General features: G+C 43.2%; 1 protein-coding gene across 1 annotated transcript; it reads left to right on the top strand.

Annotated features, from left to right (window-relative positions):
• Positions 1–2,086: 2,086 nt before the first annotated feature.
• Klhl11 (kelch like family member 11) lies at positions 2,087–16,702 on the top strand. The gene is made up of 2 exons (XM_041643899.1): positions 2,087–2,662; positions 9,197–16,702. The coding sequence occupies exons 1-2, from the start codon at positions 2,124–2,126 to the stop codon at positions 10,776–10,778; spliced, it is 2,121 nt and encodes a 706-aa protein (XP_041499833.1). The 5' UTR covers positions 2,087–2,123; the 3' UTR covers positions 10,779–16,702.
• Positions 16,703–16,792: the final 90 nt, after the last annotated feature.

Genomic DNA, 16,792 nt, shown 5'->3' with positions numbered 1-16,792 from the left:
TCAAATTGAGGGCTGGTGAGATAGCTCAGCAGGTGAAGACATCAGCTGCCGAGCCTGCCTACGTGAATATGTCAGGAACCACGTGAAAGGAAAGGATTGACTCCTGAACGTTCTCCAACCACAGGTGTGCCAGGGCCTGTGCACAACTACACTACCTCCCTAGACTAAATAAATGTAAAAAGAAAATCTAATTAGGATATTTCACTTCCTTGCTTGAAGTCCCAAAGTGGCTTTTATTCATTTTTCTATGGCACCCTGGCTGTCCAGAAACTCACTCTGTAGACCAGGCTGGCCCGTTCCTCATTTTACTATATATGAAATGGTGACTATGCGGCAAACATTTGATTCAGCACTACCTTGTTTAACCCTGTGTTCTAAAGGAGGCAATGCCCATAACTCCTCACCTTCATGTATTTAGCTGAAATGCAGGGTTTTTTTTTTTTTTTTTTTTGGTGGTTGGTTGGTTGGTTTTTGAGACAATCTAGCCCAGGCTGACCTACTGGAAATGGTCCGTCTTTAGGGTCCCAAGTGCTAGGATTACAGGTGTGAGCCACCATACCCCTCTAAGACATTTTGGGATCTAATAAATAAAGCTTGCCTGAAGATCAGAATGCAGAGCTAAATCACCAGTTAGCCATAGAGGCCAGTGGCACACACATTTAATCCCAGCACTGGGAGGAGGAGAGGTAGAGGGATTTCTGTGAGTTCAAGGCCACCCTGGGCTATACTAGATTGATCCAGTCTCAAAGAGAAATAGTAGCTCATACCTTTAATCCCAGTATTTGGGAGTCACACACCTTTAATTCCAGCACTCGGGGGCAGAGGCAGGTGGATCTCTGAGTTCAAGGCCAGCCTGGTCTACAGAGCGGGTTCAAAGATAGCCAAGGCTACACAGAGAAACCCTGTCTCAAGAAAACCACAAAAAAAAAAAAGGGGGCACTCAGAGGACCAAGTTGACTTCCAGCACATTAGGTGAGTCCTTCACCCCTGTAACTCGAGCTCCGCTGTTCTCTGTAGGCTCCAGGGCACACGTGTGCATATACACAGCCACTTAGATAAGAATAAAATTAGCCGGGGGGCGGTGGTGGCGCACGCCTTTAATCCCAGCACTCGGGAGGCAGAGGCAGGCGGATCTCTGTGAGTTCGAGGCCAGCCTGGTCTACAAGAGCTAGTTCCAGAGCAGGAACCAAAAGCTACGGAAAAACCCTGTCTCGAAAAATCAAAAAAAAAAAAAAAAAAAAAAAGAATAAAATTAAGGGGCTGGAGAGATGGCTCAGAGGTTAAGAGCACTGGCTGCTCTTCCTGAGGTCCTGAGTTCAATTCCCAGCAACCGTATGGTGGCTCACAACCATCTGTAATTTGATCAGGTTCCCTCTTCTGGCATGCAGACAGAATACTGTATACATAATAAATTAAAAAAACAAAAGCTGGGCGGTGATAGCGCATGCCTTTAATCCCAGCACTCAGAAGACAGAGACAGGTGGATCTCTCTGAGTTCGAGGCCAACCTGTTATAGAAAGCTTGTTCCAGGACAGGCTCCAAAACTACAGAGGAAACCCTTTTTCGAAGAAAATAAAATATTTTAAGTTTTTTGTTTTGTTTTTCAAGGCAGGGTTTCACTGTGTGAAAGCTCTAGCTGTCCTGGAACTCGCTCTGTAAACCAGACTGGCCTTGAGCTCAGAGATTCGCCTGCTTCGGCCTCCTCAGTACTAGGATTAAAGGCGTGCGCCACCACTGCCCAGCCTAAACCACGTTTTAAAATATAAATTGGGCGTGGTGGTTACATGCCTTTAATCCCAGCAGGGGTAGGTGGATCTCTGTGAGCTCCAGGCCATCCTGATCTACAGAGCGAGTTCAAAAATCAAACAAAGTTTCTGTGTGTGCGTGTGGTGGTGAGGATAGCCTCTAAAGCAATTTAAAGTAGAAAATTCAACAAAACACGCACAGACGGCAACCCTAATGCTCTCCGCCCCCAGTTTGCCTCACTAGAAGGCGCAAGCTTGGCGGAAGTGCGCAGGCGCAGCTCCGCCCCGCGCGCTCTATTTAATCCCAGAATTCCTCTGTGTCGCACCAGTGTTGCCGCACCGTTCGGAAGCTCTGGGGGCCGGTGCGGCGGCTTCAAGATGGCGGCGGCGGTGGCGGCTGCGGCGGCTGCGGCGGCCGCGGCTGCGTCTCTCCAGGTGCTGGAGATGGAGAGCATGGAGACTGCCGCCATCGGTTCGGCGAGCCTAGCTGCCGATATCCGAGGAGGTAGCACGTTGGACTTCGGGCCCGGGATCTCTGCTATGGAGGCGAGCGGGGGCGATCCAGGCCCAGAGGCCGAGGACTTCGAGTGCAGCACTCACTGCTCCGAGCTGTCCTGGCGGCAGAACGAGCAGCGGCGGCAGGGCCTGTTCTGCGACATCACCCTGTGCTTCGGGGGGGCCGGAGGTCGCGAGTTCCGCGCCCACCGCTCGGTGCTGGCCGCCGCCACCGAGTACTTCACGCCCTTGCTCTCCGGCCAGTTTTCCGAGTCGCGCTCCGGCCGGGTGGAGATGCGCAAGTGGAGCTCGGAGCCGGGACCCGAACCTGACACGGTGGAAGCCGTTATCGAGTACATGTACACCGGGCGCATCCGAGTGAGCACCGGCAGCGTGCACGAGGTGCTGGAGCTGGCCGACAGGTAGACGATGGGGGGGGGGGCGGGGCGAGCGGGGGTTGGGGAGGGGTCGTGTCTGCGGGGACGGGCGGGACAGCCACCGCGCCTGGCACGGAGGAGGCCTTTGAGAGTCTAGCTTGTGCGCCTTGCATCTTAGAGCGCAGGCTCCAGGTGTAGGGACAAAGACGGTAAAAAAAAAAAAAAAGAGCTGTGTGATGACGACATAAAAAAAAAAAAACAGTGGAAGGCTAGCTGCGGGATGGAGGAGCTGACATTTAAGCCGACCTCGGAATGGCAAGAGAAATTAGCAGTGCAAAGGCGGATGGATGCGCCTTCCAGGCTCCCAAAGGCCCTCGGTCGGGATCCAGCTTGTGAGTCTGGACCTGCCGGGCGACGGGGAGGGTGGTGTATGAGATGCGTGGGGGAAAGTTGAGCATTTTACTGGGTGTGATGGATGAGAAAGTGGGTAGAGAGATGATCCGACTGAAATATTTCCAAAGGTTTTCTTAGCTATTGTGGAAAATGGATGGTAGGGAGCCAGAAAAAGATGGCCCAGGGTCGGTTTGGAGGCAGGTGGACGCCGTTTTTAGGGATGGTAGTATTGTTTGTTACAAACTCTTTAACACGCACTTCTTGAGCCGAGGTGTGCACCAGACACTGGTTTTTATGTGAACAAAACACATGAAAATAGATCCCTTTCCTTACGGAACTCCTGTCGTTTAACAGTGAATGCCTAGCCTGTTGAATGGCCGTCACAGCTGTGAGACAGCGGAATGTGATGTGGAGGGTGATGGAGGGGACGGTCTTCGGTTTGTTTGTTTTTGTTTTAGAAACAGGGTCTTCCTATGTATCTCTGGCTGTCCTGGAACTCACTATGTAGACCAGGATGGCTTTGAACTCAGAAATCCACCTGCCTCTGCGCACTGGGATTAAAGGAGTGCCCTGCTATGGCCAGCTGAGAGGAGCTATTTTTAAATTGGGTGGATAGAAGAAGTTCAAAAGACGTAATAAAAGGATGTCGGTGGCAAGGTAGTGTGCTTCAGCTAGAGATTGCCAGTCTAAAACCCCCACGTAGACAGATAGAGAACAGCAGGGTCACGTAGCTGGACGGGAGGGAGGGAGGCAGTTAAAAGGAACAAAAGCATCATAGTGAGGATGGAGCCCTTAAGATAGTGGTTCTCGACCTTCCTAGCTGTGACCCTTTAATACAGTTTCTCATGTTGTGGTGACCCGCTGAGCATAAAGTTATTTTTGTTGCTATTTCACAATTATAATTTTGCTAGTGTTATGAAACGTAACATAAGTATCCAATATGCAGATTTTCTGATAGGTGACCTCTGTGAAAAGGGTCATTTGACCCCAGGGAGTCTCAACCCACAGATAGAGAACCACAGCCTTACGGGCCGCCTGTGAAAGGAGCTGAACTTTTGTTTTTCGAGACAGGGTTTCTCTGTAGCTTTGGAGTCTGTCCTGGCACTAACTCTGTAAACCAGGCTGGCCTTGAATTCAGAGATCCGCCTGTCTCTGCCTCCCAAGTGCTAGGATTAAAGGCGTGCACCACCATTGCCCAGCTACACAGGGTTTCATTGTGTAGCCTTAGCTGTCCTAGAACTAGCTCTGTAGATCATGCTGGCCTCAAAGTCATAGCACTCTGCCTGCCTCTGCCACCCAAGTGCTGGGATTAAAGGTGTGCCCACCACTGCCTGGCTAGAGCTGAACTTTTTAAAATAGAAGTTGGTGAGAATGATAAATTCTGTATTGGGGGAAAAGGATGCAATGGTGGGAGGATGCAGATAGTTTAAGTCACCACAATAGTGGTAGAGGCTTTGATTGAGAAGGAAGGTGATGAGAAGAGGTGACACCTGTGTGTGTATGCTTTGAGGTTTATTTTATGTATATGAGTGTTTTGCCTGCATTTATATGTGCACAGTGTTAGTGCTTGGTGCCTAAGGAGACCAGAAAGAGAGCATGTCATGCTGGCAATTGAACCTGAAGAGCAGCCAGTGCTTTTAACTACTGAGCCATCTCTGCAGGACATCTATGTTTTGAAGTAGAGATGAACTGCCAGTTTACTTGATACGGGAGTAAGGAAAAAAAAGGGTTTTTTTGACCCTAGCACTTTGGAAAGATCTGATTATTATTACAGTCTGAGGAAATGCTGGGAAATTCATCCCAGCACTTTTGGAAAGCAGAGACAAGCAGATCTCTGAGTTTTAGGCCAGTTTTAGTTTGGTCTGTATATTTAGGCCAGCCAGGGTTTCATAATGAGATCTACCCCACCTCTTCATTCCTCAAAAAAGATGTGGGAGAATAGGGGTTATGGGGATGGCCCAGCCATAGATAAAATGCCTGTACTGCAGCATAAGGACTTGACCAGTTCTTTAAAAGTTGGGCATGGTAACCCCAGCCTTGAGGGATAGGGCAGAGACGGGCTGATTTCTGAAGCTCATTGTCCAGCCAGACTGGCCCAGTGGATGGGGCTCAGTGAGAGACCTTGTCTGAAAAGAATAAAGGTCGAGGGGCTGGAGAGATAGCCCAGTGGCTAAGAGCACTTGTTACTGTTGCAGAAGACCTAGGTTGGATAAGTTCCCAATACCCACATGTCGGCTCATAACCATCTGTAACTCCTGTTTCAGTGAATCTGATATCTTCTGGCCATCAAGGACATCAGGCACACATGGTGCACAGATAAACATGTAGGCAAAACACTTGTGCACATAAATCTTTTTTAAAAAGTCTAGAATAAGATGGAGATCAATCAAGGAAAGACATCTGATATCAAAGCCTTGTGCTTCTCTCTACATTCATACTCACACAAAAGATACTGAAAATTGAACAGATATGAGAAGGTCAGTGTGGACTTGTTCACAATGTCTGGATAAGCTGTTAGATTGAGGAACATTGGATCTCCAGTTAAGTTATGAAGGAAATCACAAGTAGAAACAATGTCACAGATAGGGATATTTCCAGGGATTGGAGAGATTGCTCAGCCATTAAGAGCTATGACTGCTTTTCCAGAGGACCTGTGTTCAATTCCCAGAACCCATATGGTGGTTCACAGCCGTCTGTAATTCCAGTTTGAGGGTCCAGCTCCCTCTTCTGATATTGGCAGTAGGCTTATACGTACATTCAGGCACTTGGAAAGCAGAGGCAGGCAATTTCTGTACAGCCAGGACTGTTAAACAGAGAAACCCTGTCTCAAAAAACAAAAGTATTTAAAAGGCCGGGCAGTGGTGGCGCACGCCTTTAATCCCAGTACTTGGGAGGCAGAGGCAGGCGGATCTCTGTGAGTTAGAGGCCAGCCTGGTCTACAAGAGCTAGTTCCAGGACAGGTTGCAAAACCACAGAGAAACCCTGTCTCGAAAAACCAAAAAAAAAAAAAAGTATTAAAAAGGATTGGGTTTAAGGTAGAGTGCCTACTTAGTTGACTGTAAAATAGAAAATGGTGGAATATGTTTGTGCTGAAGAAAATAATTCTGTGGAAGAAGAGAAACTGATAATCCTCCATACTAAAGTTGGAGATTGAGTGTTGCACTCCTGTAATTCCAGCACTTGGGAGCCTGAGGCAGGAGATTTAGGCCAATCTGGACTATTTAGTGAGACCCTTTCCAGGAAATAGTAAGGATTGGATGCTGGCTGTGGTGGCTCACGTCTTTAATCCCAGCACTCAAGAGGCAGCAGCAGGTGGTCAAGGCCACCAAGGGCTACATAGAGAGACCCTATCTCAAAATGAAACCATAGGCCAAAGTGGGAAAGAAAATACAAGGTATAACTGCAGATAGATTGGGAAGATAAAGTCCCTGCCTACCTGATTGCTTGTCTCAGAGCACAAGACTGGATCGTCAGGATGGGTAGGGTGTTTACAGCCTGAGAAGGGTTGTTAAATGAAACCCAGAAGAAGAGCCATTATCAAGTTTGCTTGGTCTGTCTATGACTTAAAACTTGCCGACATGGTGGTGCATGCCTTCATTCTTTTCACTAGGGAAGCAGAGACAAGCTGCCACTGTGTTCAAGGCCAGCCAGGGCTACATAGAGAGACCTTGTCTCAAAAATACAAAAAAAAAAACCCATAATCTAACTGTTCTCCATCCTTCACACGTGCCTGTAATGATCGAGCTTAAAGAGCTCTGAGGTAGGATCGTCTTCTCTGTGCCCACATAGACTGTCTGTGATTAGAAATAATAGAATAAGCAGAGTCTCTAGGCTCAGCGCTTTAATCCCAGCTCCTCAGGAGGCTGAGGCAGAAGAATCACTGATTAGATAGATCCTGTCTCTAAAATGAAGGTTGGAGGGAGGGATTAATAGTAGAGCACCTGTCTAGTATGTTTTAGACCCTGAGTTGAATCCCCAGTCCTGTAATAAATAAATATAAACAGACATGTGCAGCACAGTGTTCCTTACATAACAATGCCAAGTGTGCTATTGTTTTAATAGAGTAATGCTTCCCAAAACCTGTCTAAGGTGGTATACTTCAGAATTACCTGCTAAACATAGGAGCTTGAGGCAGCCTGGGACTCAGGTGGTTCTGGCACCCAGATTGTCTGGGGCTCTCTAGAGTCTAGAGCCTTTCCTCGCCACTCTACCTGGTCTTTGTTTCATCTCTAAGGTGGGAATGTTTCTTCAAGAAGGTTAAGAGAGCTTGTCTTAATTCGTCTGTATTTTGTAATTAAGTAGTTACTAAGCACAGTAACCATAATAAACCATTATTGAATAGAAATGGGCCTGTCATGATGACATCATTCTTAGATTGTTTAAGGTTCTTTTCAGTTAAAGGGTCTTTTTCTTCTATAACCTTGGTCTCAGATCCACCTCTCTTGGGCTAAGTGCTATTAATTAGATTGATGATTTGAGCGAACACTGTTGTGTTTTGTTTTAACTCATATTAATTTAGGTGGGTGGGCACTGCTATAAATCATTTTTCTTTTTTAAGCTACACATGATTTTTTTGTTGTGATTTTGTTTTATTTCCAGGCTTCAGCCTTGGGTAAAGCCCCTTAGTCTACTTTCTGTGATTGCCCAAAGAGATGAAAACCTAACTCAGCCAAGGCTGAGTTCTTTGAGATACCTGACCAAGCTGAGCCTTCAGAAAGTTAGAGTTCCTGCCTGCCTCTAGTTTAGACTAGATGATCATACTGCCTTTCACCAAAATTGTTTCTCAATAAAAAAAGAACCGAAGGCTGGGAGTGATAGTGCATGTCTGTGATCCTGGCACATAGTCGGTAGAAGCAGAAGGGTTGTCCTTCGCTATATGATGTGTTGGAGACCAGCCTGGGCTACTTGAGATGCTGTCCCCAAAAAACAAAGCAGAGCCAAAATAAATAAATCAGAGGTCCAGTGACTGCAAAAGGATTAGAAAAAATGTCAAGGGCTGGAGAGATGGTTCAGTGGTTAAGAGCATTGCCTCCTCTTCCAAAGGTCCTGAGTTCAATTCCCGGCAACCACGTGGTGGCTCACAACCACCTGTAATGAGGTCTGGTGCCCTCTTCTGTCCTGCAGGCATACATGCAGACAGAATATTGTATACATAATAAGTAAATAAATAAATTTTTTAAAATGTCAAAAATGCATTTGGATTGGCATTTGTCCTTGTTGTATGTGTGTATCTGTGTGACAATATGTGCATATGGGTGCAGTGTCCAAGAAGGCCAGAAAAGGGCATTGGACCCCTTGTAACTGGGATTAGGCAGTTGTGAGCTAGTCAGTATGGGTACTGGGAACCAAACTCAAGTCTTCAGATGCCATCCTTTGGCTTCCAAGGGTACCAGTTATGAATGTCACACATAGACATACATACAAACAAAATACCCATACATAGAAAATAGAATCCAGGCATAGTGGCACATATTTTTAATCCCAGCACTCGGGAGGCAGAAGGAAGATCTCTGTTTCAGAGTTAAACGATGAGACTGTCTTAAAAAATAAATAAATAAATAAATAAATAAATAAAGGCCAGGCAGTGGTGGCACACACTTTTAATCCCAGCACTCAGGTGGATCTCTGTAAGTCTGAGGCCAGCCTGGTCTACAGGTGAGTTCTAGAACAGCCAGAGTTCAACACATAGAAACCTAATTTCAAAAAAACAAAACAAAGCAAACAAAGAAACAATAAATAAATGAATTAATTAATTTTAAAAAAGTTTTCCAGGTAGGCCTTGACCTTGCGATTCTCCTATCTCGGTCTCCTGAGTTTATGATTCATGAATACAGGCATGAGCATGTAATCTCACTTTTTACAAATGTATTATTGTGTGTCTATGATGTGTGGGTGCCAGAGTACACACCTGGAAGAGGACAACTTTGACTTTATGTGGGCTCTAGGGATTGAACTTGAATCTCTAGGCTTGCTCTGGCAAGTGCTTACCCTCTGAGCCATCTGCAATAATAAGACCTATCTCAACCCCTTCCTCCTGAAAAACTTGCTTGTTTTTTTTTTTCCAGATACTGTGCTTATGAGATTAATCCTACCATTTCAATATGTATAATCCAAGTGCACCTACATTGCAACCAAATGAAATAATTACATTCCAACATTAATCTTTTCTCTTTTTCTTGATTCTAGATTCTTACTGATTCGTTTAAAAGAATTTTGTGGAGAATTTCTCAAGAAAAAACTTCATCTCTCAAATTGTGTGGCCATTCATAGTTTAGCCCACATGTACACCCTGAGTCAGCTTGCTATGAAAGCTGCAGAAATGATCCGGAGAAATTTCTATAAAGTCATTCAGGATGAAGAATTTTATACTTTACCTTTCCATCTCATTCGAGACTGGCTTTCGGATTTGGAAATTACCGTGGATTCTGAAGAAGTTCTTTTTGAAACGGTTTTGAAGTGGGTTCAGAGAAATGCTGAAGACAGAGAGAGATACTTTGAAGAACTTTTTAAATTGCTCAGGTTGTCCCAGATGAAACCCACCTACCTTACACGGCATGTCAAACCAGAGCGTCTGGTGGCCAATAATGAAGTTTGTGTCAAGCTGGTGGCTGATGCAGTGGAGAGGCATGCACTCAGAGCAGAGAACATACAGTCTGGCACACTCCAGCATCCCGCATCCCATGTCTCACTCTTACCTCGCTACGGACAAAACATGGACGTAATCATGGTTATTGGAGGTGTGTCAGAAGGAGGAGACTATTTAAGTGAGTGTGTGGGATATTTTGTTGACGAGGACAGATGGGTCAATCTGCCCCACATTCATAATCACCTTGATGGACATGCTGTTGCAGTAACAGAATCTTATGTGTATGTTGCTGGCTCGATGGAACCAGGCTTTGCTAAGACTGTGGAAAGGTACAACCCAAACTTGAATACATGGGAACACGTTTGTAGTCTGATGACGAGAAAGCATTCTTTTGGGCTAACAGAAGTCAAAGGGAAGCTGTATAGCATTGGAGGACATGGCAATTTTAGCCCCGGCTTTAAAGATGTGACTGTTTACAATCCCGAGCTTGATAAATGGCACAACTTAGAATCGGCACCAAAGATTCTTCGCGATGTCAAGGCACTAGCTATTGAAGACCGGTATGTGTACATTGCTGCCCGCACTCCTGTGGACCGGGACACCGAGGATGGATTGAAGGCTGTAATTACTTGTTATGATACAGAGACTCGACAGTGGAAAGATGTAGAATCTTTACCACTTATTGACAATTACTGTTTTTTCCAGATGTCTGTGGTCAATTCAAACTTTTATCAGACAGCATCTTGCTGTCCCAAGAGTTATTCTTTAGAAAACGAAGAGGCAGTAAGAAAAATTGCCGGTCAGGTGTCTGATGAAATCCTTGAAAGCTTGCCTCCAGAAGTCCTGAGCATTGAAGGAGCAGCCATTTGCTATTATAAAGATGATGTCTTCATTATTGGAGGCTGGAAAAACAGCGATGATATTGACAAACAGTATCGGAAAGAGGCCTACCGATACTGTGCTGAGAGAAAGAGGTGGATGCTCCTTCCTCCCATGCCTCAGCCCCGTTGTAGAGCCACCGCTTGTCACGTTAGGATCCCCTACCGGTATCTGCATGGCACACAGAGATACCCTATGCCTCAAAATTTAATGTGGCAGAAGGACCGCATCAGACAGATGCAAGAGATACACCGGCACGCCCTGAACATGCGGAGAGTGCCAAGTTCCCAAATTGAATGCTAAACATGCCGACGTGCGCAGCTGGAAACTGTTCTCCCCATCCCATGGGGCTGGAGATGCCTGGACTGTTACTTGGAAAAGTATGTCAATAACTTATTTTCTACTTGGACTTACTCCCTATAACGGAAGATAGTTAAAAAAAGCAAACAGGAAACTCAGTTTAGTGTGGTAATTTTGTTAACTTCCAGTCCTGTCTTTAGTTTGTATGCTGGCAAATAAGATCTTATTAAAGAGAATGGGGGAAAGCGAGTCTAGGTATTTGGCCTTTTTTCTGCCAACAACTGTAACTCCTTTGTTTTAGGGACCTAATATTTGGGGCTTTAAGCACCAGCATTATTTGCACATTTACTTTGATATTCCTTTACATTTTGTGTAGATTGTTTGTTTTCAGTGATATCAATTTATGCATTAAGTTCTCATCTGCAGGAGGCATGTGCAATAGTGAGACTGGATCTGAAGATAAAAGCACAATGTTTCAGCAAGATTGATCTCAGAATGTTGGTGCTCACGTTTGTTTTATGTGTTTATAAATGCTGTTTTTGTTCCTTGGAAAGAGTGACCAATGAGAAGTTTGTGATTGGCACATCATCTGGCTTTTATTTCTGCCGCAGCTATTTATAGACTGGAAGCCATCATTCTGAGATGAGAATTGGGGAGGTATTAGTATTTAGCTGATTTTACTAGAGAGGAAGTTACATAGGTGAAGTTTGTTTCTCTAAGAAAAGTGTTCAGTGTTGCTGAGAAAGCAAGTGAACAACATTTTGAAACACTTTGAAGGGTTGTGACTGAGCTGAGGAGTTTGCAGCATGCCCGTGACAATCACACGTGATGCCTTCAGTTCATTTTTTGCTCCATTGAATATTATATAGGCTCTTTATCAGTTCTTTCCACAAGAAAAACTTTCAAAATGGCAAGGAAAGTAAGAGTTTAGAAAATACTCCTCTAAGAGAAGCCATGTTATTTCTGGCCCTTAATTGCCATAATATTGTACTGGATTACCCTAGACTTTTATTGGAATTTAGAGCCTAGAATACCAAACCTGAGTACATAGTTTTGGCTTTTAAATATTTAAGGTTTTCACATAACACATTTAATAGAAAAATGTCAAAAGGTTAAATAATCAGTTCAATGACTGTCATCTTTCAGAAAAGGTTTTTAATCTATACATATTTTTATTACTCTCCCTAAAGTAGTCTTAGTTTTTTGAGACAGGGTCTCTCTATTTAGCCGTGGCTGGCCTGGAGCTCACTAGGGTAGACTAGGCTTTGACCGTACATAGATCCTGAGGGGAAAGCTTCCAATAATAAGCTACAATGATACTGTACATTCACATTCCTCTAACTGTTCACATTTATTAACATTTTCTTGAGCTGTTATTTTAGAGCTCTCATATTCAAGATCTATAATTCTCAGTTGCTTTAGGTATATCCTTGAGTCCCATTCTCTTAGTGTCTGCATATTCTTTGTTTGCTGATTTTATCACCTATTTCTGTGTATGGTATTGAGGGTTAGCTCTTTTCTTTAGTGTCTATTGAGCCTTGTATTGGTATCATTGCTTTTGTACTATTTTTGATAATAAATCCCTGCTCGGTACTTAAATTTTTTTTTGTTCATCTGTAGACAGAGTATATAGTTTCCCATTTTTCTTTAAGGATCTGGATCTAATTTGTACTTAATTTCTGAACTCCCTTGTGCAGGACTTTAGTCTTGGAGTGCTCAGCCTTAGGCTTTTGTGAGTAATCCTGTTCTTGGTGGAACATTGTACAACTTCTCTTGGTGAATCCTACCATCAAAGAAACATTATTTCTCTTTTGGATTTTTGTTTTAATGCAAATCTCAAATTGCAGAGATTTCCCCAGATCTGCTGATTTTATTTTACCTTTGATTTTTTTTTTGTTGTTGTTTTTTGTTTGTTTGTTTGTTTTTTGTTTTGTTTTCTTGATAGTCTTCTATGTAGTGTTGGCTGACCTGGAAGTCTCTATGTAGACCAGGCTGGCCTGAACTCATGGAGATCTACCTTCCTCTGCCTGGGGTTAAAGGCCATGTCCCACCCACTATGCTGGGCTTGACGGCTCTGTAGCACATTAATTTTATTTTCCACTTCTTCAGTTTCTTTTGTAAGTTCATGGTGTTAAGTCATTAGGGTCTTTCATGGCATTTCCTTCTTTTCTGTCCTAATATTGTCTGTACATTTTGTTTTCCTTTGAAGCCTTCTTTCACCTGGTCTGTTTCATGAGCCCCCTTGACTTGCAGCACAGCACCAGTGATGGATCTGGACTTCCCAAACCTCTGTACTCTGTACTCAGAGATTCTCTGAAAGAGCTGTTTTGTCTATAAGCTGCTGGATATTGGTTCCCCATCCTTGTAGATTTGCTGTCTTAAGCATGGTCAGCAGCATCAGTGCCACTGTGCTTCAGCGCCTCTGGCACTTGTGATTATGTTTGTCATTCCTTCCAACCTAATTCCTTTCACTCCCATCACTTCTTTCTAAACACTGTTGTGCTGGATTGGCTTTGAGAATATATGAATGTTTTTCATATTCAGGAAGAATTTCCCTATTGATTTAACATTGACAAGTCAATTGTAGTCAGTCCAAAGACATCTTGATTGATCTGTTGATTCATAACTGGTATATAAGCATTCTTTAGTAAAGATTCAGCTGTGATCCTCACTGACAGCCAGGGTAAAGCCACTTCTTTTTCTTGCTTCAGTATTCACTTCATGTTCAAGGGTTTTTTTTTTTGTTTTGTTTTTTGTTTGTTTGTTTGTTTTAACAAGCTTAGAGAACACAGTTACATTAAGCATGCATATTTAGAGCAACACTGCTCTCCAGCAGAATAGAGGAATGTTCTCTTGACATTGTAGGGCCTTCATCAGACCTGTGCAGTCACCACTTCTGAGTAGTCATACCCACAAGCAATATATAAAGCAGTTAGGAGTGCGGATAATTCTCAAGGTGGCATCACTAATAGGTCCCATCCTCTAATGGGCTTTGACCTCAAGGAAGTTACATCAAGGAATACCCATTTTTTGAGTTTCTATCCACTCCTGGGCTTTATGCAAGTTAGTATTCAGGCTAAATCTCTCAACACTCACTTAGCATAGATTCCTGTTCAGTGGGCTAGAGAGGTGGATCATCAGGAAAGCACATTTGCCTTTTTCTCACTGAGTTTGGTTCCCACATCCACTTCAGGCAGCTCACAGCCTCTATAACTCCGCCTTCAGGGGATCTAATACCCATGGCCCCCGTGGGCACCCGCATTCATTCACATGGACATATCCACAAGCAGACACAAACATCTAATTAATTAAAAATTGGGTATGGAAGTGCTCACCTGTGAGCGGAGCATTTGGGAAGCAAAGGCAAGAAGATCAGGAGTTCTGAGCCAGTCTAGTTAGTATACATGTGAGACCCTGCCTCAAACTAACCAACAACAGAAGGGTAACTAATCATAGAGTACATAAATAATATAAAATAAGACTCTTGATGGTTTGTATTGTAAATCCGATTTTAAATTTAAGAATGTCTTCACCTCCTTCTCTCATTCTGGAAAAGTCCAAGAAGAGTGATCTAGACTTCCCCGATTGTACTAGAGTTAACTTTATTATGTGATAAAATAACAGAAGCACAACCAGAAATTTAAGCCATTTGCTTAATGTTCTTGGATTCTGTACTGATAATATTCTTGAAGTGTCTAAATTAGTGTTCTTGTCCAGGACAAGGGTTAATAGCTATGTTGGAAATGTGCTTTAAAGCCATTTAACTTAAACTGAAGTGAGTCTGGGAAACCACAAGTCCTTTCCGCATAAAGGATCTATTATCCTCCCCCTTTCCCTTAACTTTTTCTCAGTTTCCATCCTTTGGGTTTCTTTAGGTTGGTGTGTTTTACAGTGCTGGGAACTGAACGCAGGGCCTTGCACACGCTAGGGAAATACTCTGCCAACTGGGTTGCTTCCCAGCCCTCTTTGTGGTTACCTTCATAACATAAATAAGCCTTTGGATTCTGAGAAGCATTCCTTAGTTATAAGAGGTCTGTGCACTGAAGGAAGCTTGCCTTTATCTCTAATTTTACAAGCAAATCATTTAATATTTCATCAGGATGCCAGCTTTCTCCAGAAGAATGTCATATTTTGATTTTTGACTTTTTGGTCCCAGAATTGTATTTTGGGGCTGTCATCACCAAGTTGTTAATAGGGCCATCTTTTTGTCTTTTTTTTTCCCCCTTTATTTTTTGGCAGACAATATAACTCCTAAGGTTTAGGTATAATCTGGTTTTAAAAACTTGATTGAAACCACTGTTTTTTTGACTCAGCAGGCAGCCTAGACCCTGGCTGAATGAAGGGGTAAGTCCTTCCTTGCATGATGGTGTGCAGGTTTTCCTGACTACCAAGTTTCTAATGTTCATATGTGAATTCACGTGTGTGGCTTCACCACCATAACTTGTGTCTCCTAAATACTCTAACTAACTTGTTAGGAAGGGAAGAAACCAGATTTGCTTAAATCTGTTCAAGGCTGACATTCTGAAAATTTAAACTGGACATAACAGTATTTATAATAATAATTGTGCAGGTCTAATATAGCTCTTTGTGAAAGTTATAAACATAGCTTTTTTAAAAAACTTAAATGTATTCAAGTGAACCTTTGTTTTGTTTTTATTTTTCTATGTTGGAAAGAACTCGATTATACCAAAAAAGGTACGACTGTCCATTACTTGGAGTAAGGCTACTTCCACATCATAATGGGCCCTTCCTGTCTACCTTTTAGGTTGAGAATGTCAGTCGTGAGCTTAGGGTTTAAGCGATCATCGCTTGCATGATTAGTCTTGTGTATCCCGACAGCTTTGCTTTTTTGTGCCAGTTCAAAGTAAGATTTTTGTTAAGAACACTTAAAATTAACTGACATCAGTTTTGTTTTGGTTACCTGGTTGTGTGTAGTATTTCTGGGACCAAAAATTCTTTTAAACTACTGAGCTATTAAAATACAGACGCTCGGTCTGAAGCCAGAGAGCGCCTTTGTGTTCAGCCCTGTCATAGCTGGTAGGCAGGTTCTTGTGCACACTTTCCTCTCTGACTGTAGCATGTGGTGTGTTTGAAATACTTCCTTTTCTGCTTCCTGATTCAAGTGTCAACACTATAAGTAGACTGGAGCTGTGTTACATATTTTAGCTACTTGGTCTAATAAAGTATACAGGACCTCTTTCTGGTACCTTCTGAGCTAAGCTTACGTGCAAAGGGCATGTTAACACATTTCGTGTCTTTGAACATATATGGTGTTGTGAAGCATTCGTCTACACTAGAGAAATGCGGTGCTTCGACCCTAGAATATTTGAGCAACAATTCAGTCTGTTCTCAGCCATTAAACATTTTGGCATGACTCGTCACTCCATTTGTTATTTTCTTGAGGAAAGTCCATTTTGTTGTTATACTTACAGCACATGTTCTGGTCATAAAACCAAACAGTTGTTGAGAGTTGTAATACAATGACAGTAACTTTACAAAGTAGTCATTTGCTGCGAGGACTTTACTTAGCCAAATCACTGCTCACTGTAACCCTTACAGAGCTTTTGGCTTACTCTGTGACCCTTGCTAGGAGTGTGGTACCTTGAAGCACTTGTTAATCAGTTACCCCTCCTGCTTCCTGCACCTGTGAAACACAGTACTAGGTGTTTGAAGATTTTACCATCCATGGGCTGGGGCTAAGTTGTGTTATTTGTAAAATAAGTATTTAGTTTAAAAACAGTTTTCTTGGCTTAGTGGCACCCAAGCCCCTATGCAAGATAGAATCTTGGTTATCTCCCTTCAGATTAGAGGAGATGTAGTATTTAGAACACTCTGAGATATTATGTTTATGTTCCTGAAGCTATCTTGCTCGTGTTCAAGTTACTAATTGTCCAAATGTAAGTTTTCAATAAACATATTTCTGTAGAGCTGGTTTTATACTGTGTGGTTCTTTTCTTAATTATGCACTGTTGAAAATAATCACCTTCTTTCTTAACTCTCTCATTTATCCAACCCTT

Source organism: Microtus oregoni, unplaced genomic scaffold (genome assembly GCF_018167655.1).
Source record: "Microtus oregoni isolate MIOR12 unplaced genomic scaffold, Mior012 000091F_ref0000469, whole genome shotgun sequence".
NCBI lineage: Eukaryota > Metazoa > Chordata > Mammalia > Rodentia > Cricetidae > Microtus > Microtus oregoni.
The sequence above is the reverse complement of the archived record's forward strand: the minus strand, read 5'-3'. Positions and strand labels throughout refer to the sequence as shown.